This window comes from Mandrillus leucophaeus, unplaced genomic scaffold (genome assembly GCF_000951045.1).
Source record: "Mandrillus leucophaeus isolate KB7577 unplaced genomic scaffold, Mleu.le_1.0 Scaffold165, whole genome shotgun sequence".
Lineage (NCBI taxonomy): Eukaryota > Metazoa > Chordata > Mammalia > Primates > Cercopithecidae > Mandrillus > Mandrillus leucophaeus.
Genome location: NW_012101643.1, coordinates 2,459,149 through 2,481,623, shown reverse-complemented (window position 1 = coordinate 2,481,623; position 22,475 = coordinate 2,459,149). Strand labels below are relative to the sequence as shown.

General features: G+C 39.7%; 1 protein-coding gene across 2 annotated transcripts in view; it reads left to right on the top strand.

Annotated features, from left to right (window-relative positions):
* Window positions 1-22,475, top strand: part of MTR (5-methyltetrahydrofolate-homocysteine methyltransferase) — a 103,011-nt gene continuing 80,536 nt past the window's right edge. For both annotated transcript variants that reach the window (XM_011976376.1, XM_011976375.1), the window contains exons 1-8: window positions 1-231; window positions 7,765-7,979; window positions 10,448-10,537; window positions 12,390-12,459; window positions 14,184-14,276; window positions 17,940-18,046; window positions 20,815-20,874; window positions 21,656-21,750. In XM_011976376.1, coding sequence (XP_011831766.1) covers window positions 198-231; window positions 7,765-7,979; window positions 10,448-10,537; window positions 12,390-12,459; window positions 14,184-14,276; window positions 17,940-18,046; window positions 20,815-20,874; window positions 21,656-21,750 — 764 coding nt within the window. In that variant the 5' untranslated portion in view covers window positions 1-197. The remainder of the gene's footprint in view (window positions 232-7,764; window positions 7,980-10,447; window positions 10,538-12,389; window positions 12,460-14,183; window positions 14,277-17,939; window positions 18,047-20,814; window positions 20,875-21,655; window positions 21,751-22,475) is intronic.

Below are 22,475 nucleotides of genomic sequence, written 5' to 3'. Positions count from 1 at the left end.
GAGAGAGGCCCTAGGGCGCAGCGGGCTTTCGGGGTCCTCAGTTCCCCCGCGACGCGAGCCAACGGGAGGCGTCAAAAGACCCGGGCCTTCTGTGGCAGGTTCGCCTGGCGCTGGCTGGCGTGGCCCTTGGCCGTCGTCACCTGTGGAGAGCGCGTCTTCCCCGCCGCGCCCTCTGCGCGAGGAGGAGACTCGACAGCATGTCACCCGCGCTTCAAGACCTGTCGCAACCCGGTAATGCTGCGACCCCGTCCGCGTGGTTCGGTTGTGTTTCTTAACTCGTGCTGTGGCCTCCTAATCCCTGGGGCGATTCCCTTCTGCGGCGGGAGACGCCCGGCGGGGTTTCCCCGCGTGTGGGCGGCACCTTGAGAACTCGGCGCGGTAGCCGGGAGGGCCCCGTGATTTGCTTCACTCTTTCTCCGACCTTCACCTCTTCCTCCTCAGGCAAACCATCAAAACCTGCAAAAAGCTTCCTCCCCTTGCCTCCGGAACACATTCTTAACGTCACAGTAACTAAACTTTCCAGTTCGACGCAGCATAAACCAGCTGGGCCCCCTGAAGTTTCGCGTGGTGTGACGTAAATATTGTTGTTCACCTATTGCCAAGGAAAGTTCAGGCGCGGAGAGACAGACGAGGAAACTCAGAACTCTTTAAAATTACTACTTGGAACTTTTTGTTTTCTGCGTCTACGCATACTGCTGCAAAACCGCAATATGCATAGACTCACTGTTAAAATAGATGAGCAGACCCCACCTCCAGATACCGAGATGGGGCGTAGTAATTTCAAGCGATTCTGATATTGGTGGCCCTGGCATCAACAATGAGAAAAAGCTAGTTTAGCACAAGAACTGAGCGTAATGTTAGCTTTGTAATGAGCTCTGGATCCCTAAGGTCATGCCTGATTATAATTTGTGGGCAGATACACTCATAAAAACGTAGGAGATGTAGAACCGAGAATTAGTGATAAGTACAGAACAGTAAATATCCTATGACATAGTGGGGGATGTTTAGCTTCAGGAAGAGGGGGAATGCTAAATTCGTAACGTGCAAGGAAATTTATCAGAGGTTAACTGGTAACTCTTGATTCTTGGGTTCTGACAACGGGACTGATAGGATTGTCCTTGAAACTAGTGGGACTGTGGCTGAGAAAGACATCACTGCTGTTATTAAATAAGATGTAAACCTCTTAAATAAGATTTAAGATCGCTGCTGTTATTAAATAAGATGTAAACCTCTCATAGAGGTTTACATCTTATTTAATAAATGATCATAGGGAGATCATATGTTTATTTGGATAATATCTTTTACTCATAATTTCTGGCCTCCCCCTTCCCATTTAATTTAAACAAGTAAAGTTATTTCCCTTTCATCTGAATTTAGGTGTCATTATCAGAAGTAAAATGCCACTGAAGACTTAAAATACTGTGAATAGTGAGTGATTTTTTTTTTTAAAACAGAAAATGAAAATTGTTGAATGTTTGAATCTAGCCTAATCCCTTCACCCCAAGGCTGGCTTCTAGAATTGAGCACTGAGTGGAGTTTAACCAAGTCTAGGGCCTCTGAAGTTCTGAATCAGGCCAGTGCGCCTAGAAAAGACCTTTAGAGGTAGTCCAGCATCTGTCTATGTGAGCAACTTCTTTTGGGATTAGAATCAGATTTTAACTTCCTAATATCCCTTAGTAGTTTACTGGTGTACAATCTTAATGAAATTTTAATGGAGAGCTGAGAATTCCTGATTCTCAAGGTTGGGCCTTAAAACGAAATGCGACTTCAGACCATGTTTGTGTGCCCTGGGGAAGGAGGATGGTGGGCTAGCAAATACATCTTGGGAGAAAATTTTAACTACAGCTTCTAAAGGTTTCTTGGTTTCATCCTTGCTTAGTACTATGAGTGTTATTTGGAACTCAGTTGATGAATGATTAATGAAGGAATGAATAAATGATCCAGTTAATTGCTATCAGCCTAATTCTTCTCTAGGTTATTAAAATCAAAGGAAATAATATATATTAAAAATGGAATACTGCACAAGCGAAGAGATGCCCACAGAGAGGCTGGGCGTGGTGGCTCGCATCTGTAATACCAGCACTTTGGGAGGCTGAGGCAGTCGGGTCACCTAAGGTCAGGAATTCAAGACCAGCCTGGCCAACATGGTGAAACCTCATCTGTACTAAAAATACAAAAATTGGCTGAGTTTATGGTGAGCATCTGTAACCCCAGCTGCTCAGGTGGCTGAGCAGGAGAATTGCTTGAACCCTGGAGGCGGAGGTTGCAGCGAGCGGAGACTCCAGCCTGGGTGACAAAGTGAGACTTAGTCTCCAAAACAAACAAACAAACAAAAAAACCCAAAAAACAAAGTGTAGCAAGTGTGTGCAAACTAGAAATTAGAGATCCGAAAATGAAAGAGAAAAGTATCTTGCAAGTGACTTGTAGGTCAGTAGTAAGACTTTTTAATAAAGCAAAGAAGGGACACTGGTGAGAAAGCATTGGGATCATTTGATGATAATGCAGAAAATGAAAATGTGCTTTTGCTGTATGTGTTCCCCATTTAGCACAGTGGAAAGAGGAGTCCTAAGTAAGTCAGACCTACTTGGGGTCATTTTACCTTCAAGGGAGATGAGTTCTTGACACCGCAATTTGTAACTTACATGCACATATTAGAAATTTATTTGTTTAGGCCTTCATCTTGTCATTCTTTAGGCTAGTTCTTAAAGGTGGTGCTAGCGGACTTACCCCGCCTCCAAATCTGACTAGGGCTTTAACCACTTATTCCCATGTTTATTTTTTGGAACACTTGCTGTGAATCAGAATATTGTTAGCTAGAAAATAAGATGTTAATGGCAGGGGAAAAAACCCCACAAAGTATATTCCCTTAATCCACTCAAAACTGGAGAAAATACCGTGTAATCTCTTAGGCTTACAAGCCAAGAATGTTCCTTGGGACTCTCCTCTGCACTGCAGTTATTTACATATACTTATATACATTAAACATAAAAATATTTCTGAAATAGTGTTATAACTAGTCAGCTAAATGAAGGAACTAACTGCAAAACTATATTCTTATATTTACTGTGAAAGACAATCAGAAAGAACCGACTATTTAGAACTTGACTAGTCAGTAGTTAAATATACAGAACGTTCTAGACCTAATGAACTGAATACAGATAAATACAATATTGTTGTTGTTTTTCATAGAAGAGTGACATTTCAATAGATCCCCACTCTGCCAAGGGAAAGAATTGTCAAGGTGGCTTATTCTTTTGAGCAAGTTCTGATAGTAATTAGAAACCGGTGAATTAGAATGGTAATTAAAGCCAGTGAAAAATGACCTCCTACTGGAAAAGCTGAAGGAATACAGAAGGCTAAGATAGTGGACACTTCATACCAACAGATCTTCTGAAGGAAGACTTCTTAGTTTCTCTAAATGGGAAATCTTACATTATCCTCTAAAGGAAAAATAAGCAAGTTAGATAATGAGGAAGCAATGGTTTTTCTTTTTTTCTTTTTCTTGAGACAGTCTCACTCTGTTGCCCAAGCTGAGTGCAGTGGCATGATCACGGTTCACTGCAGCCTGGACTTCCTAGGCTCAAACAGTTCTCTTGCCTCAGCCTTCCTAGGAGCTGGGACTACAGGTGCACACCACCATGCTTGGCTAATTTTTGTTTTTTTGTAGAGACGAGGTCACTGTGTTGCCCAGGCTGTTTTCGAACTCCTGGACTCAGTGATCTACCTACTTCGGTCTGGCAAAGTGTTGGGATTACAGGCATGAACTGCCACACCCAGCCTGAGTAATGGATTTTTAAGGGCCTCAGTTGCATAGGAGTTTTTTATTCAGTCCGCAAAATTCCTGCTCATATGTGTTTTGTTATATATTCCTTTTTGTCTGTATTTTCCATTCACAATTCTCTTGTTTCCATAGACTGCCTTTTCCACATATATTCATATATTTATACATTTTGTTGTAAACTCTATAGGTATTTTTAAATTCACATTGTACATTACATTCTGGAATGTACAAGGAACTAACACAAATCAATGAGAAAACAAATTAGCTTTAGACATTGAAGAATCTTCCCCCAACCTATCGTCTATTATTTTTGTCTATGGTGACTTTCATTTAAGAGAAATCCTTGGTTTTTATGTAATCAAATTGATCGTTTTTTTTAAAAATTAAGAGGTTGGTCTTTTTGCATCTTAAGAAGTTCCTCTTCATTTGAAGTCATAAAGTTTTTCCACATAAATTATACAGTAAGTTTGTCAGGTTTCTAAAAAACCAAAGCAGATGTTTTTAAAAACTTTTGATCTCTTGCCTATATGGTGGCTCAGCAAACAAGATACCAGAAATTGCATGTGTGGGGCTGGGTTGTTTTATGGTAAATAGTGAAGTGTCTTAAAGTCCAAAAACAAAGCTTATTATTTCTGGATTGAAAAGGGTATACAGTAAGGGCCCCATGGAAAAGTACTAAGACTTTTTGTGAAAATGAGAGGAGGGGTGGAGGCTCTCTGAGTGGTTAGATTTGCTAAACATGTGTGCACTCGCTCAGTGGAGAAGATGGGAAGAAGGGCGTGTAAATAATAGGATATTGATTGATATTGATTAATCATTTTGCTGATGTCAAAGAATATACTTTACTGTCTGTGGAAAAGATTGCCTTTTTTTCCCTAGAAAGTTTGAATACCTTTTAAATACGAAATGTCACGTGTATGACCTATTTCGCCACTGCCACACCCCATGCTCACACCAGCCTTATGATTCAGTCACCCACTTAAGTTCACGTGATGTCATTTCAGGGAGAATTGCAGCTACATCCTTTTGAGAAGAAAGCGATTCATTTGGGCATGTAGGTTACAGTCTTTAGTTCTTTGTCTTCTCATTCCTCATGTGAAATTATCTACATTTAACAGCTTTCACTGGGTATTTTCTTCTTTCACCTGACTGAAGAAGACATTACCAAACCTGCAAGTATGCTATTCCCGCCCCAACGTGAACAACTGAGAGCTTCAGGCTTTACATGATTTTTCACAGCCCACTGAACTTTGTAATATATAGAACACAATCGTTAGAGCTTCAGTCCCAGCTCTGCAATAATACCAACATAATAAGAGTAGCTAATATTTATCAGATGTTTACTATACATCAAACACCAATGTCTCATTTCATGACTTGTGTGACTTAAGAGGTCCAGTTCTTAACATATGGTCTCATTTTGGTATCACAATTCCAATGATGAGGGCAGGGCCGATGTTCCCTCATCTTGCTGAAGCACGGAGAGGACTTGTCTAAAATCCCATAGCTACTAAGGGGAACTGGGGCTAAAACCCAGATTTCTTGGATTTTCGCACCCTGCCACTATTAGCTTAAGCCTATCAAATTCTGAGTGCTTATTGGCTGGTAGGGTAGTCACATCATGGAGTGCCTAAATTAACGCAGCATGTGAATTTACCATGTCTACTATAGGTTGAAATGATGCCCACTGCCTGATGCCTACCAGTCTTTCTGTTATACATGCTTCATTAAGCCCTACCTTTTCTCCGCATTTCCCGAGAAGTGGTTTTCTTTGGTTCTTGAAGTACTTTTGGTCAGATCATTAAAACTTAACTTCGTTCCTTTATCAGGAAGTGTTTTCTCTCACCTGCGAGTTCAATAAACACAATTAGCCAGTGAGGTGGCTTTGGAAAGGAATAGTACATCCTGAAAGAAACAGTGCTTTGGAAAAGAAATGAGATATTGGATATTGCAAATTTTTCTTTCAGGTTACTAGAGCCATCTTCCTGAAGCCCACTTGGAGAAAGTCACTCAAAAAAGTTCTGTGACCACCATTTAGCCCCAGTTCCTGTGTTATATACTTGAGACCCTGGACAGTAAGACAAGGCAGGGTTGTAAGTTTGCACCCAATACCAGCTTACAAATATTCTTAAGTTACTGGTTTGGGTTTTAAATTATCTTTGCCTGTTGTTTCTCATCTACCCTCACTTTTTTGTCATTTCAATTAAAGAAATATTTGCCAAGTACTGACCTTGGTGTTGCTAGGCATGAGCTCCAAGGAGCTCAAATAGCTTAGAACCAGCTCCGTTTGACTTCAGCTTTTCTTGCCTCTTAGGGAGCACAGAAGGAATGGGTTGGTGTCATTAAGGTTTGTTTTGAGTAACATGTATTCACTCTGATATGCTATAGGGAGTTGTTGAAGGTGTTTGAGCAGAGGAAGCAACTGGTTTAAAAAATTGTTCTATAGGAAGATTTATCTGGTAGTGGTTCATAGGATGGATTGGAACACAGGGCGACTGGGTATGGTGGTGATCTCTTACCTTTGTAGAACACTTGATAGTTTACAAGGCACTTCCATAGATGTATGATCTCATTTGCATGGATGCAAACTAGAGCTCAGAGAGGATTGGTAATAGCTGGCCTGTGTAGTAAGGGCTTGAAGAAAGGGGTTGTCATAGGGCGAGAAGGTGGGACCATTGTGCATGGCATTTTAGAGGCCAAATCTATAAGGCTTGGGATCTAAGTAGATGTTGGTTATTAGGGGGAATAAGGAGTCAGATAATATTGAGATTTTATGGTTAGTTTTCTGGGAAGGGTGTTGCCATTTACAGAAATCAGGAGGTGAGACAGAGAATATATGCAAGTTTGGTTTTGAATATTAGATTGAGGGGCAGGTGGGTAGTTGAGGTAGCGATATCCAGTGGTTTACAAGCTGGGTCTAAGATTGGGGCCAGGTGTTTTTGGTATTTAGAAGGTCATTGGCGTCTTTAGAAAGTAATTTCAGGAGAGTGGTGGAAGAGGAAGCCACCTCAGAAAGATAAGAAATCGGTGGTTGCTGAGGTGGAACTGTGGGAGTGGGAAGGGCTAGATGGGGGAGCAGTGGGAGGTGTTGGTGATCATGCGCTCTTCCTTGGGTGCAGAAAGAAGGGAAATAGAGGAGCCAGACTGCAAGAGGATTTTGAGGTGGAGAGGGTGTGAATTTGAGGAGCCTCCAACAGAAGACTTCTTTGTATAGGATTAGGTGAAATCACTTGTGGAGTGAGGAGGAAAAGGATTTGGTGCTATAAAAAGCAGAAATTGGGACAGCAGGTGTTAGAAGTATTGAGGGAGGTCAAGAAAAGGTGAACCAAAGAAGAGGCTGAACATTACAAATTTTCAGTGACTCCAGTCAGCATAGTTTTGTGGCTTTCCAGTAGGTCATAGAAACCAGAAAGCAGGATTAGAAGGAGTAAGCATTGGGCCCTTTTCTGGACTGGGAATTAGAAGTCAAGGAGCGTGGGGAGAGTTGAGAAGTTCAAGGGTGTTAGCCGGTTATTATTTCATAATTGGGCAGAGATGAGTAAAACTCTGTTTGCAGGCCATTATTAGTTCTGGCAATAGGTGAGGGAGAAGGTCAAAGCTAATATTTTAAAGAGTAGTTTGGAATTACTGATGGTTTTCAATTTTCTCTACTAAATCATTTTATTTAGGGAGAGCGAAGTCTTGTATCACTGGCCCATTATTGCCTGTTTTCCTCATCTGTAAAGCAGGAGAAGTTGCAGCCTACCTTCACCTTGGTTTTGTGCTTTACCAGGGATTTTGTGCTGTGTGCAATCTTGTATTAGGCTTTGTTACGATTTAACGGCCTTTTTGGGCAGCATTTTCCTATATAGAGTTATGAGTGCATCTTTTATGAGCTCCATTTACTCCTTATTGCAGATTATTATAAATTTCTCTCAAGCTCCTCCCTCACACATCTTTTTTACCTTTCATTCTTTAAAGTAAAACTTCCACTTTGTTTAAAGCAGGTCTGAAGAAAACCCCGCGGGATGAGATCGATGCCATTCTGCGGAAGAGGATTATGGTGCTGGATGGAGGGATGGGAACCATGATCCAGCGGCAGAAGCTAAACGAAGAACACTTCCGAGGTCAGGAATTTAAAGATCATGCCAGGCCGCTGAAAGGCAACAATGACATTTTAAGTATAACTCAGCCCGATGTCATTTACCAAATCCATAAGGTAAAGTATTCCCAGGTTCCCAAATGTATTCATTCTGTTATTCTGCAAGCTATTTCATGTATCAGGGCAGATTGCTATGCCGAGTGCTCTGGAGAATAAAGAAGAGGCAGTTTATTCAGAAAGCAAGTTTTGGACATCAAATAAAAGTTATGTACTGTGTTGGGCACTCAGGATAAGGGGATGAGATAGGTAGGTTTTCTGCCCTTGAGGCATGTAAACTCTAGTGAAAAACTATGAGATTCTGGACAAATAAGGGTTTTCACACTAGTGAATGTGAGAAAACTATCTTATTCAAGTCACTGCAACAGCCCTGATGAAGAAATGCTTAAAGGTGGTGTCTTAGCTTTGGCTGCTATATTACCTGTTACCATAGACTGGGTTATACAAGCACACATTTATTTCTCACAGTTCTGGAAGCTGGAAGTCCACAAAGTGCCAGCAGATCCTGCGTCTGGTGAGGGCCCTCTTGTTTATAGATGGCTATCTTTTTGTATCTTTACTTGACGGAGAGCAGAGAGAGGACAAAAAACCTCATATTTCTCCTTACAAGGGCACTGCTGTGGTCTCAATGTTTGTGTCTCTGTGAGATTCGTATGTGAAATCCTAATGCCCAGTGTGATGGTATTAGGAGGTGCCCTTATAAAGAGGCTCAAGGGCGCTTATTCGCCCCTTCCACCATGTGAAGATGCAGTGAGAAGATGCTGTCTATGAACTGGAAAGCTGGCGCTCACCCATTATAAAATTCTAAGATACAGCTATCACTCGTGTTTCATATTTTAGTCTAGTTTTCTATATTTGGATTTTAAAAAATTAAATTGGGATTACATTGCTTTGTACTGTCTTATAATTTGCGTTTATTACTTATATACCATGAGTGTTAAATATTCTGAAACATGATTTTAATAACTTCATAATCTATTCTTTGTATATATCATTTATTTAACTAATCTTCTTATTCCTAGGCATTAAGTTTATTTTCAATTTTTCTTGTTCTTTTAAAAAAACTAAAATTAGTTCTTATGAAACAAATCTCGTAGATAATATATTCCCATTTGACCATACTCTAAATTGCTAATTTTTCCCTAGAGATAACTCTGATGTTAGTTGGTGTGTGTCGTCCCAGATTCTTTTGTTATGCATTTTCATGTATGTATATGTGTGTATACGTGAGTGAATATATATGTAGAAAACTCATAGTACTCTGTGTGTGTGTGTGTTTTAATTTAATGGTGTCGTGCTTTACATATCATTCTATTTTTTTTTTTAATTTAACGATACTTTGCAGAATCTTTCCATGTCAGTATTTGTAGATATCCATTTTTTTTTAGCTGTCACATGGCATGTAATACAGTGGATATATTTTAGTTTATTTAGCTATTTCCCTATTGGTTGATATTTAGGATGTTTGTTATTGTTACTATAAATATGCATGTCTTGGTTTTTTTCTCCCAGTGCTTCTGCAAGCATTGTCCATCGACTTAAGAGGGGTTGGGTTTATTCAGTGTTGGAAAATCAAGGGGGGTCAAGTGATTCCAGGGTGCTAGTCAGATTGAGGTTGAGATGATCCAAAGAATGGAGCCAGGAACACGAGTTTCGAAGAGAGAGCACAAAGCAGCATCAAGATCTTCAGGGTTTCAGTAAGGATGTGATGCTGGTTCAGAGGGACTAGGAGATGTAGACTGAAAAAATTGTGATCAGATGTTGAGATCTCTGAGATGGTATACTTCTCCATAGGCATCATGTTCTGCCAAAGCAGGAAGAAGATAAGGGAACAGAACTACCGTTTGTTGAGTGCCCATTATGTGCCAGACACTTGATGTTGTTTTTTTGAGACAGGGTCTCACTCTGTCACCCAGGCTGGAGTACCGTGGTGCCACTGTGGCTCACTCTAGCCCACTGTGCCTCACTTGAACCTCTGGGCCCAAGCAGTCCTCCTGCCTTAGCCTTCCAAGTAGCTGGGACTATGGGCATGTGCCACCATGCCTGGCTAATTTTTTGTATTGTTTTGGTTAGAGACAGGGTCTTTCTATGTTGCACAGACTGATCTTGAACTGGCCTCAAGCAGTCCTCTCACCTTGGCCTCCCAAAGTGCTATGATTATATAAGCCACCGTGCCTGGCTGATGTGTTACTTTATATTAGCAGATAGCTACCCTGTGAAGTAGGGTTATAATATTTTTGAATGAGGAGACTGAGACTCAGAGAGTTTAAGGGACTTGATTAAATTCTTATAACCTTAGGATGTTAACATTGTCTGAAGTCAAGTTCTGTGTTTATTTATTCATACCACATGCCTTTCTGTGAAATCCTTACACCTTTTTTGCATCTCTACCTTCTAATGCAGTGCCTTACTCTTAGTAAGTGGTCAAAAGATAGATGGTGATAATAGTGGTAATGAAAGGGCATGTCTATTCCGGCGGGACAAAAAGCTCTAAAGCTCATAATTGACATTATAATCTCTTGTTGCAGGAATACTTGCTGGCTGGGGCAGATATCATTGAAACAAATACTTTCAGCAGCACTAGCATTGCCCAAGCTGACTATGGCCTTGAACACTTGGTAAGAATTCCATTGTTCCATGTGTCTAAGATACTTACAAGCGTTTGCTGCATTGGTAGTTGCTAGTGAGTAAAGCACTAGAAGCTGCAGAGTCAAGCTAATGCCTACTTATCTGTTGTTTATGATGAGATGGGGAAAATGGTGTGAATCCTTCCTGCTTGTGAACATGGTGGCCCATTCATTTTCCAACTGGCTGCTTTTATGGGCAAGTAATAATCAAGTATAAATGATACTTATTATGCAGTAGCTGTTGATAAAGGCATAATCATTGGCCGTATGCACACAGTATTGTGACGCCTTTTTGAGTATTAGATGGCAGCCTTGGTTTCTTTTTTAAAAATTGTGATTAAATACACATAACATAAAATTTATCATATTTAAGTATACACTTCAGTGGTATTAAGTACGTTCACAGTGTTCTGCTATCATCACCACTGTCCATTTCCAGAACTTTCTCATTTTCCGAAACTGAAACTCTGTACCCATTAAACAGTACTTTCCCATTCTGCCCCCAACTCCAGCCCCGGCATACTCTGTTCTACTTTCTGTCTCTATGAATTTGACTATTCTAGGTACCTTATGTTGAATCATATAGTATTTGGCCTTTTGTGACTAGTTTATTTCACTTAATGTAATGTCCTCAAGGTTCATCCATGTTGTCATGTGTCAGAATTTCCTTCCTCTTTAAGGTTGAATAATGTATCATTGTGTGTGTTGCTTATTCATCTGTTGATAATTTGGGTTGCTTCTACCTTTCGGCTATTGTGAATATGCAGTGTTGCTATGTACATGTGTATACAAACATCTATTCAAGTTCCCACATTCAGTTTTTTTGTATATATACACAGAAGTCGAATTGTTAGATAATACGGTAATTCTATGTTTAATTTTTTGAGGAACTGCCATACTGCTTTCCGAGTGGCTGTACCCTTTTTTTTTGAGCCTGGGTCAGATAGTATAGTACATATTTTGGCTTTGTTAGCAAAGTCTTTTGCAACTACTCAACTCCATCATGTAGTGTGGAAGCAGCTATAGACATTATATAAATGAATGGACTTACTTTATCCCAGTAAAACTATTTACAAAAACAGGCAGTGGACCCTATTTGCCCTATGAGCCGCAGTTTGCCAACACCTGTTTAGGATATTCTGGTTATTAAATTCCTGGATGTGGTTATTCAAGACACATAGGATCTTAGGAATTCAAAGGAACTTGAAAATCACGAGTCTAGGTTCTCCCGACTTGGTCTGTGGAAGAGCTTCTGGAGGGCCGTGAACCTTCTTAAATCATAGGCAACACTGTGTGTGTGTGTGCATATTTGCTTTTTATTTCCTGGTGAGAGGGTTCATAGCCCTTTATCAAATTCTCAGGTGGTTAATAATATGCAAAAAATTCAGAATTACTGATTCCAACTATTGTACACGAATCAGGCCCGGAAAAGTTGCAGTGGGAACTGCCTGGTCAGGCAGTGACAGACTAGTCCTTGCACCTGTGTGTTTTGCCTCTTAAGCCTATGCTGTTTCCATTGCTTTATTTTTTTCTTAATTCTCAGAATATTTAACTACATAGGTTATTCTCTAACATGCTAGATGTCTAGGGATTGCCCTTTTACCAGCTAGCTCATGGTTTGGGAGGAGAACCTAAAAGCAGTTCTCAAGGATTCTTATCTTTGCTTGCTGCCTTTCAAGTCTGGAGCTGATATGCCTGCTTGGCTAAGATTTCACTCAGACCTCAGATTAATTCACTCTACATTTTGTTACTGAAGAACATTGGGTATTGGATGGTCATGAATCCATTATTTATTGTGTGGAGGAAAAGAAGAACAAGCTAATGTTTGTGGTTGATACATTAGGCCTACCGGATGAACAAGTGCTCTGCAGGAGTGGCCAGAAAAGCTGCCGAGGAGATAACTCTCCAGACAGGTAAGGAATGTTCTTCTCTTTTTTTGCACACGTGGTTCCTTTGATATAGTCAGCTATAACTTGGCTGTCCTTATTGCAGTTTTTCCTTATGTGGCCTTTGGCTTATGAGCAACACTGCAGACACTGTATTTTACATATTTGTAGATTACTTCTCTGCAGTTTCATGATCAAGCACTCAACATCTTTGAATTGATGCCAACCCTGTGGTCCTCAGGTTGCTCTTTCAGCCTGGTTTAGCCTGGCTTGGTAGCGAGGCCCCTGACTTCCTTGTGTATTTAGAGATGAAATAATTTATGTCTCTTTGGAAGCACATCATCAGGTCATTAAAAGTAACAGCTGGCTGTTTTGATGATCTTGGCTGCTATTAGGATATTTGATCTCATTTTTTTAAAGCCACCCTCGTCCCTGTGATTAGCTGATATAGGTAGAGATATTGCCTTTCAAGCATTTTCCCTTTATACTATTGATGTCTTGAAGGCTCTGTGAAGCACACAAAAAAGTGTGGCATTAGATTCAGTCTTGCTGCTACTTGAAAAGTGGCTCCTGAAATAACTAGCCTCCTGGCTGGATGCCATCAGAACACTTGGGCACCAGCTGGTAGGAGGCTTTGAGGGAGGGAAAGGAATATAAGAAATTTATGGAGCCCCTTAAGATTTGGAAACGTGAAGTTATTGCCAACGGGAAAGCAAAATTGCTGTGAAGTTATACACAGCATTCTAATGAAGACCAAAGCAGTTTACATGAACTCTGTTTCTAAGAGATAATGTTTAAATTCATGGAAAAGCATAGACTATTACTCCAGCAGAGTCACAGGTCAGAGGACAGTGAACCAGCTAAAGCAAGGAGAGATAAGGACATTTTTCTTATACCCACGTTATTGGTTAGCTTTGGGGATGCGAAAGAATATTTGGGCCTGTAACTTGTTCAAAAACTGGTTTATCAATTAGCTGATAGTCTTCTCCAGTTAAATTACAAAGCATAGTAACCAGGTTATTGAGTGGCTAAAGTCATCAAAGGTAGTGAGCGGTATGACCCTGGCTTCTGTGTAATGAACACAACTTCCCACGTCATTTTTAGAAGCACCTGGACTCTAGGGCAGAGGAAAAGTTATTGAAGAAAGATTTGCTTTGCTTCATACTTCAATTTCAGGCTTTGTAATTGTTAATCCTGATTTAGTATTTCCTTCTAGTGAAGGGCCTGCAATATGGTACTAGAAAGCATTTCAAGTTAAATGCTACTGTGAGGTGATTTTGCAGAACTTAAGTTCAAAACCTTTAGGGCTTTGTAAAAATAGGAGGAGAGGGAATTTGTCCAAACACAGCTCTGGTGATAGAAAAGGATTACTTACTGAAATGTTTTAGTCAGTTGTGTGAGAATTCAGTGTTTTGGGGACTGGTTTTGTGATGATACGTGCATATCTCCTATATGGCATAATTTCCTTAGTGGACTCTGGGGCAGCCCCATGGTCAAATATATATAAGCAGAATCTATGAATCATCTAAGTTGGATAAAGACTATAAATAGCCTCTTGCTAGTTTAGGAGAGGTCAAGTTTTATTGTCAAATTGAAAAAAAAGTTTGGGCTTTTAGAGCTTTTTGGATTTCAGAGTTGTGTACAAAAGATTATAGATCTGTGTTCTAGAAAAAAATCTTATTGGCTATTCATTCACAGCAAAAAATGTTCAGCCACTTAGAGATTTCACACTTGTTTTTCTTTTCCCAAAGGAATTAAGAGGTTTGTGGCAGGGGCTCTGGGTCCGACTAATAAGACACTCTCTGTGTCCCCGTCTGTGGAAAGACCAGATTATAGGAACATCAGTGAGTATTTACTGTATATAATCGTTGATCTTGGGCAAGTACCTCTGTGCTTCAGTAAGCTGTAAATCTGTAAAATGGAACCAATAACAGGGTTTACCTTAGAGTTACTGTGATTTAATCCATGTAAAAGGTGTACAACAGTGCCTGGAGTATAGTAGACATCTAAATAGAAAGTTAGCTATGATGATGATTATTATTTGAACTTGCTTTCAAATGTATATGGTGTTATGTTAATGCTGCTTTGTCAGCTGTGGAAATGAAACCAACTAAAATAAAACTGTAAACTCAGAAGTTGAGCAAATTTGGATACTAGGTTTGTGATCTATTATAGAATAGCCCACGATATCCTCATTTATCAGAAGGCAGTCTGTACTATCTAGACATCTGTATTAGTCCATTTTCGCACTGCTGATAAAGACATACAATTTACAGAAGAAAGAGAGATTTAATGGACTTACAGTTCCATGTGGCTGGGGAAGCCTCATAATCATGGCAGAAGGCAAGGAGGAGCAAGTCACATCTTACATGGATTGCAGCAGGCAAAGAGAAAGCTTGTGCAGGGAAACTTCCCCTTATAGAACCATCAGATCTTGTGAGACTTATTCACTATGACAAGAACAGCACGGAAAAGACCTGCCCCCATGATTCAATTACCTCCCACCAGGTCCTCTCACAACACGTGGGAATTCAAGATGAGATTTTAGTGGGGACACAGCCAAGCCATATCAACATGTTGGCATTATACATGTTATAAACTACCATATATAAACATACTTATATTGAGATCTGACAAAACATCCAAATATCTAGGTCAATTTCTAAGCATCAAGACTGTAGAAAACAAAATGCATTAAAATATCAGAGCTGAATAGTCATGATACCATGTCTGGTAGTGCAGTCTGTGGAGATGACAAGATCAAGCAAGTATAGTTTGTAGGTTTTTGGTTTATGGAACTTTGTGTGTTGTGATACCACACTTTTTCACCAGGAGCTGCTCATACCAGGCTTATGTGTTGTTGATGCTCTCTTTGGTCTAGACATGCCAGTGGGGAGCTAACTTCTCCTTGCTCTTGGGCTGTACAAGGGGAAGTACAGTAAGTCTTCACTTAACGTCATTCAGATTCTTGAAAACTGCATCTTTAAGCAAAATGATGCATAGTAGGCCCTCAATTAATGTCATTTCCTTCAACAGAATTTCATTATAATGTTGATTAGAAAGAAAATACTGGTTTTGTTACATATTAGTCAAAGCTGCAATTTCTGAGAACCTGTCAGTGATGCTACAGGAGGACTTTATTGTATAGGCTTCTCTATTGGATATCTGAGCATTTTTTCTTTTTTGGTTGGGAGATAAAATGGGGAGAGAGATGATCTCTCATGTGGAAATAGATAATCAAATACATTTCTTTTTTTTTTTTTTTTTTTTTAATTGAGACAGCATCTCACTTTGTTGCCTAGGATGGCATGCAGGGGCACGATCTTGACTTGCTGCAGCCTCCACCTCTTGGGTTCGAGCGATTATCCTGCCTCACTCTTCCCAGTAGCTAGGGCTACAGGCGTGTGCCATCATGCCTGGCTAATTTTTATATTTTTAAAGTAGAGTTGGGGTTTTACCATGTTGGCCAGGCTGGTCTTGAACTCCTGACCTCAAGTGATCTGCTTGCCTCAGGCCCCCACAGTGCTGGCGTGAGCCACTGCACTGGGCAAGTCCAAGACATTTCTAACAAAAATTTTACCTAGGAGTGATTGAACACTTTTTGTTTGAGACTGAAATTGCCCACCAGATAGGTTTATTCTCTGACAGAGTTGGTGTAAGAGCAGAGACAAAATCTGCAGGCTTGCAGCCCTTTATCACAGAGTGACTTCAACTCAACCTGCGACCTGTCCACATCACTGTGGCATGTTTCTCACAGCCATCTCTTAACCGGTTGATTGAAATGAGCTGTGGAAAGAATAATGTATTTCAGAGATGTTGAATAAGGGGTACATGTTCAAGACATTCGTACACCTTCCTTCTCACTCCTCAGCTTGTACATGGGAAGTGGAAGTTATGTGGCAGATGTTTAGGAACAGCTGCCTTCAGCTTACTTATTTACCTTCTGTCCCTGCCACCTTTCTTTATTTGGTTTCTTACAAAAGATCATGTTCTTATGGTACTGGTACCAAAACAGAGATATAGACCAATGGAACAGAACAGAGCCCTCAGAAATAATACCACACATCTACAACTATCTGATCTTTGACAAACCTGACAAAAATAAGAAATGGGGAAAGGATTCCCTATTTAACAAATGGTGCTGGGAAAACTGGCTAGCCATATGTAGAAAGCTGAAACTGGATCCCTTCCTTACACCTTATACAAAAATTAATTCAAGATGGATTAAAGACTTAAATTTAGACCTAAAACCATAAAAACCCTAGAAGAAAACCTAGGCAATACCCTTCAGGACATAGGCATGGGCAAAGACTTCATGTCTAAAACACCAAAAGCAATGACAACAAAAACCAAAATTGACAAATGGGATCTAATTAAACTAAAGAGCTTCTGCACAACAAAAGAAACTACCATCAGAGTGAACAGGCAACCTACAGAATGGGAGAAAATTTTTGCAATCTACTCATCTGACAAAGGGCTATTATCTGGAATCTACAAAGAATTAAAATTTATAAGAAGGAAACAACCCCATCAACAAGTGGGCGAAGGATTGAACAGACACTTCTCAAAAGAAGACATTCATACAGCCAACAGACACATGAAAAATGCTCATCATCACTGGCCATCAGAGAAATGCAAATCAAAACCATAATGAGATACCATCTCACACCAGTTAGAATGGCGATCATTAAAAAGTCAGGAAACAACAGGTGCTGGAGAGGATGTGGAGAAATAGGAACACTTTTACACTGTTGGTAGGACTGTAAACTAGTTCAACCATTGTGGAAGACAGTGTGGTGATTCCCCAAGGATCTAGAACTAGAAATACCATTTGACCCAGCCATCCCATTATATTTGGGATATACCCGAAGGATTATAAATCATGCTGCTATAAAGACACATGCACACATATGTTTATTGTGGCACTGTTCACAATAGCGAAGACTTGGAACCAACCCAAATGTCCAACAATGATAGACTAGATTAAGAAAATGTGGCACATACACACCATGGAATACTATGCAGCCGCAATAGTTCATGTCCTTTGTAGGGATATGGATGGATGAAGCTGGAAACCATCATTCTCAGCAAACTATCGCAAGGACAAAAAGCACTGCGTGTTCTCACTCATAGGTGGGAATTGAACAATGAGAACACTTGAACACAGGAAGGGGAACATCACACACTGGGGCCTGTTGTGGGGTAGGGGAGGGGGAAGGGATGGTATTAGGAGATATACCTAATGTAAATGACGAGTTAATGAGTGCAGCACACCAACATGGCACATATATACATATGTAACAGATCTGCACGTTGTGCACATGTACCCTAGAACTTAAAGTATAAATTAAAAAAATAAAAATAATAAAAAAGAAAAAGATCATGTTCTTAACTATGCATTCTAAACCAGCAGTAGTTCCCAGGTGCCAGACCTACACTTGAGATACCCTAGGGCCATTCAGAGGATATTGATGACTGATGTGCTGGGTGTGATTTATTTTTTGCAGCATTTGATGAGCTTGTTGAAGCATACCAAGAGCAGGCCAAAGGACTTCTGGATGGCGGAGTTGATATCTTACTCATTGAAACTATTTTTGATACTGCCAATGCCAAGGTGAGCTAAGGGAGTAAAAGCAGACAGGGCTGGGCTGAGGGCTGTGGGAGAGTCTCCTGATGTTCAGAGAAGATAATATTAGCCATTATCAAAGTTAAATAAATTACCTGCATTTGCTCCTTTTTATTCTTGAGTGTTTTTAACTGAGGCCAGTACAATAAGAAAAGCTTAAACCTGCTTTTGAAGCTTTTAAAATAACTTTTTTCTAATTATGAAAATAGATATTTTGATATATAGCTAGTATAAATGCGTATATAGGTAATAAATACATGCTGCTGGTTCTAAATTTGAAAGATACATAAAATACACAGAGTGAAAAGTGAATATCCTTTCCTTTCCTAGTCTTTAGTTATCCAGCTCCCTTTCCAGAGACAGCTACTATTGCCAGTTTGGGGGTCCTGACAGATGCTGTACAGATATAAGCATGCGTGTACGTGTGTGTTTGTGTTCCTTACATACATGCAAAGGCACATAAGTTTATGGAGAGAGAAGCAAATATCCTTATACATATGTTTTTACACAGTGTATCTGTAGGATACATTTCTACAAGTAAAATTGCTGAATCAAAGGGTATGTGCATTGTTAATTTTTATCTTTAGTGTCAAATTACCCTCGTTTGAGACTGGACTCAATTATACTCCGTTCAGCAAGAAGTGTACAATAGTGCTGGTTTCACAACACCCTCACTAGTGCAGTGTATTATTAAACTATTTGACCTTTTCCAGTTTGACAGGTGGTGCCTCACTGTAGTTTTAATTTGTATTTTTCTTACTACTAATGTAATTGATCATCTTTCTTCAGTTTTGGAGCCATTTATATTTCATGTTCTATGACTTACGTCTTCTGTCCTTTTTTTCTATTGGACTTTGGCTTTTTAAAATTGAGTCCTTTACTGAGAAAATGAGGCTCTTCTCAATAATGAACAGCAGCTACTGTCCTCCAGTTTGTTTGACATTTGACTTTATGGTGGTGATGGTGGTAGTGTGGTGGTGGTGTGTGTTTGTGTGTGCGTTTTAATGGTGTAGGAGAATTTTTCTTAAATGTTGTATGGTTGAATTTACAGATTCTATTTTTTTATTGTGGAGGGGGAGACTATAGTTACAGAGGCACTCCTCAGTTGAAGAGAAGAAAAAAATGGAAAAATGGCCTTTTCCTCCCTAGTACTTTACAGTTTCATTAAATGTTTAATTGTGGGAATCAGACCACAGGTCCAGAGTTTTTGAACTTTTCAAAAAGATCATTTTCTAAAGTACTTGCAAGCAGGAAGAACATAGAGAGCCACTACCGGCCTGAAGCTGGATGACCACCCTACCTTGTTCTTAACACATGACTTTTCATTGGGTTCTTTTTTATATATCTTTTTAGAAATTGTTTTGTGAATCTCCAGTAAACAAATTATAATTTGAAAAGGAAATCAGATATACATTTTGAAAATGAGAGCAGTAACAAACAAGATAAGGAATATATCTGAAATGAGATTCGTATATACATTTGCAAAGAGTCACGGTATTGTTTAGATTAGAAATAAGAGGGATTAACATGAGGGGATAAAGCATTAAAGATATGTTTTGTTGAGTTTCTAAGTTTTCAAATGTGTGGCATACATTCTGATTATATGGAACTAATGTCCCTCATGATGCATCTGGTATTTATTTTGGAGTGAGAAATAGAATCGGAAGCTAACTTTTTTCCTTTAAAGTTTAGTTTTCCTACCACCATCTATTAAGCATCCTGTTATTTCACAGTGATAGGAATGATGTGGAACATTATCCTTATCATCCAAAATTCTGGAGTGCATTTGGATCTAGTGTTTTCTAGTAATCTGTCTGCTGATGTGACGCTGTTGTACCATTTACCATAACATTAGAATATGTCTGAGTAACTGGTAGGCTTAGATTTTTTTTTTTTTTCATTGAGTCCCATCCCCTTTTCCAGATACCCCTTTTCATGGCTATTCTTACATGTTTGTTTTCCATAAGATCTTTAGGATCAATTTGTCTATTTCTGAAGAGGAAATTCTGATATTATTGAATTAGTAACTTTACATGAAAAAAACCTACCATCACAGGAAAGGTACACGTTAATTACAGGTTGCATTCTGATTTCAGAGAATTAATTGTGAAAACATACATATCTTAAAATCAAGAAATAAAATGATAAAAATAGAAGATCCATTACCTGGAACTTAATACGTGGACTGAACAGCACAGAATAACATAGGATTTGCACCTTTACTACCTAATCTAAGCTGATGCTGTTTTTTGCAATGATGGATACTGTTGGTTCATATACCTACCATGTGTATGAAAGGATGCGAAAAGCAGGGACATTCTTATTTATTAATTTTTGAGTCAGAGTCTTGTTCTGTCATCCAGGCTGGAGTGCAGTGGCATGATCACAGCTCAACTGCAACCTTGAACTCCTGAACTCAGGCAATCGTCCTGTCTCAGCCTCCCGAGTGTTATTTATTTATTTTTAATTTTTACTGAGGAAAGGAAGAAAGAATACCCTTTAGCTCTTCGTCAGAGGAAATACTAGTTCCTAGGTGAACTCTCAGTCAGCTTTTGTTTTGTTTTAATATGCACAGTATTACACTTGAGAAAGGGGTGCTGGAGTTGTGCCTTATAAGGAAGACACTTCTTCCCAGAGAGCTTGATGTATATCTTATCTGAAGAGGTCTTAGAAAAGGGTGCATTCTAATCAGGAAGTTAGACTAATCTTGGAAACAGTCTCAGAAATAAAGACGTTCTTTCTTTTTTCCCTGACAGGCAGCTGTGTTTGCACTCCAAAACCTTTTTGAGGAGAAATATGCTCCCCGGCCTATCTTTGTAAGTTCTAAAGTGTTTGCACAATACATTCTGTCTTCTATTAATTGTCCTTTTGAGCATGTTTTTCCCCACCTTGCATAGTAGAACTATTAATAGTATCTTTTAGAACTCACCTACTTTAACTTCCATTGTTCACTTCCCTCCCACCACTTCTAGACTAATAACAGTCTTATATCTGGAGAGGTAAGGAAAATGAATCTAGAAGTAGCTGATGAAAGGCAAGCTGTTCAAAAGAAGCCCACTGTATTGGTCCTTGAAGCCAAAGGCTTCAAGGCTCAGTCTCATTAAGGCCCAAGGAGGGTGGCCTTGCATGCTGATGGCCACATAGCCAACACCGAAGACACCAGACTGCCACTTTATTAACTCAGTAGGCAGACCTCTCTGCTGAGTCCTAAAATTGCTTGGTGAGAAGCGAATTGAATCCAGACAAGGGTGTTAGATAAGTCCCATGTTTAACAGCAGGAGGTCAGGATAACTTGATGTTATCTCTGGGAAAACTGCCTCTAATAAGACTGGATGTGTGAATTCCAAAGTTGTTTCAGTCATTGCTTTTGCCTCAGTGACTTTGCCTTGTCTCTGTCTCTGTGGCTTCCTGCCTCTTCCCCTGATCTCTTGGCATATGTCTGTTCTGACTGTTATAGAAAGTGCTCCCTTTGAATTTGAGTTCCACATTTCTTTTCCTTGTAAAGGAGCAAAGGAAGTCAGCTTGTTCATTTGATTTTGTCTTTATAGCTATATTCTTGAGTCTGTATTGTTGACTTTGTTTACTTTGTCAATTCAGATTTCAGGGACGATTGTTGATAAAAGTGGACGGACTCTTTCTGGACAGACAGGAGAGGCATTTATCATCAGCTTGTCTCATGCAGAACCACTCTGGTGAGTGATCCATCTTTCTGTAGCTTCTTTTCTTTATGGGGGAACCTTTTCTCATGGCTGTGGAATATGACCTGGGAGGGGATTGCTTCCACATATTTTTACTGCACCACTTCTATATTGAGTTTCCTTTAAGTACTTTCCGACTTTTCCCAAAAGGATTCAGAAGATTGCTGCCTAAATGGGTCAATCTGGGGGACTGGAAAAGTTCTCATATGGTTGCCTGTTTGTCCGTAGGTGTGCCCTTTATAGTTTGCAGTGCTTTGCAGATTTTAGGGCAGTGCCACTCCTATTTATGAGGCAACCAGAAGCAGTCAGTCAGGGAATAAGGTGGGAATTCTAAAGCTCAGGTTTTTATCTATAAAGTGAATATGGCATTTGGCATGGTGGTGTGTGCCTGTAGTCCCAGCTACTTGGGAGGTGGAAGCAGGAGAGGATCTCTTAAGGCCAGGTGTTGGAGGCTATAGCTCCTGTGAATAACCACTGTATTTCAGCTTGGCCAACATAGCAGGACCCTGTCTCTGAATAATTAAATTAACATGACTTTTACAATCTATTTAAAAATATCTCCCTATTTACGTTTTATTTTTCATATCAAAATGTTTTAAATCGTGTACTTTGAGTGACATGGAAGAGTATCTGAGTATATATACCGTTTTTTGCCTGGAATTTTTTCTTTTTTCCTGGGCTTTCTTCTTCTATTCCTCCTGCCTGGAAGCTGTGCTGGT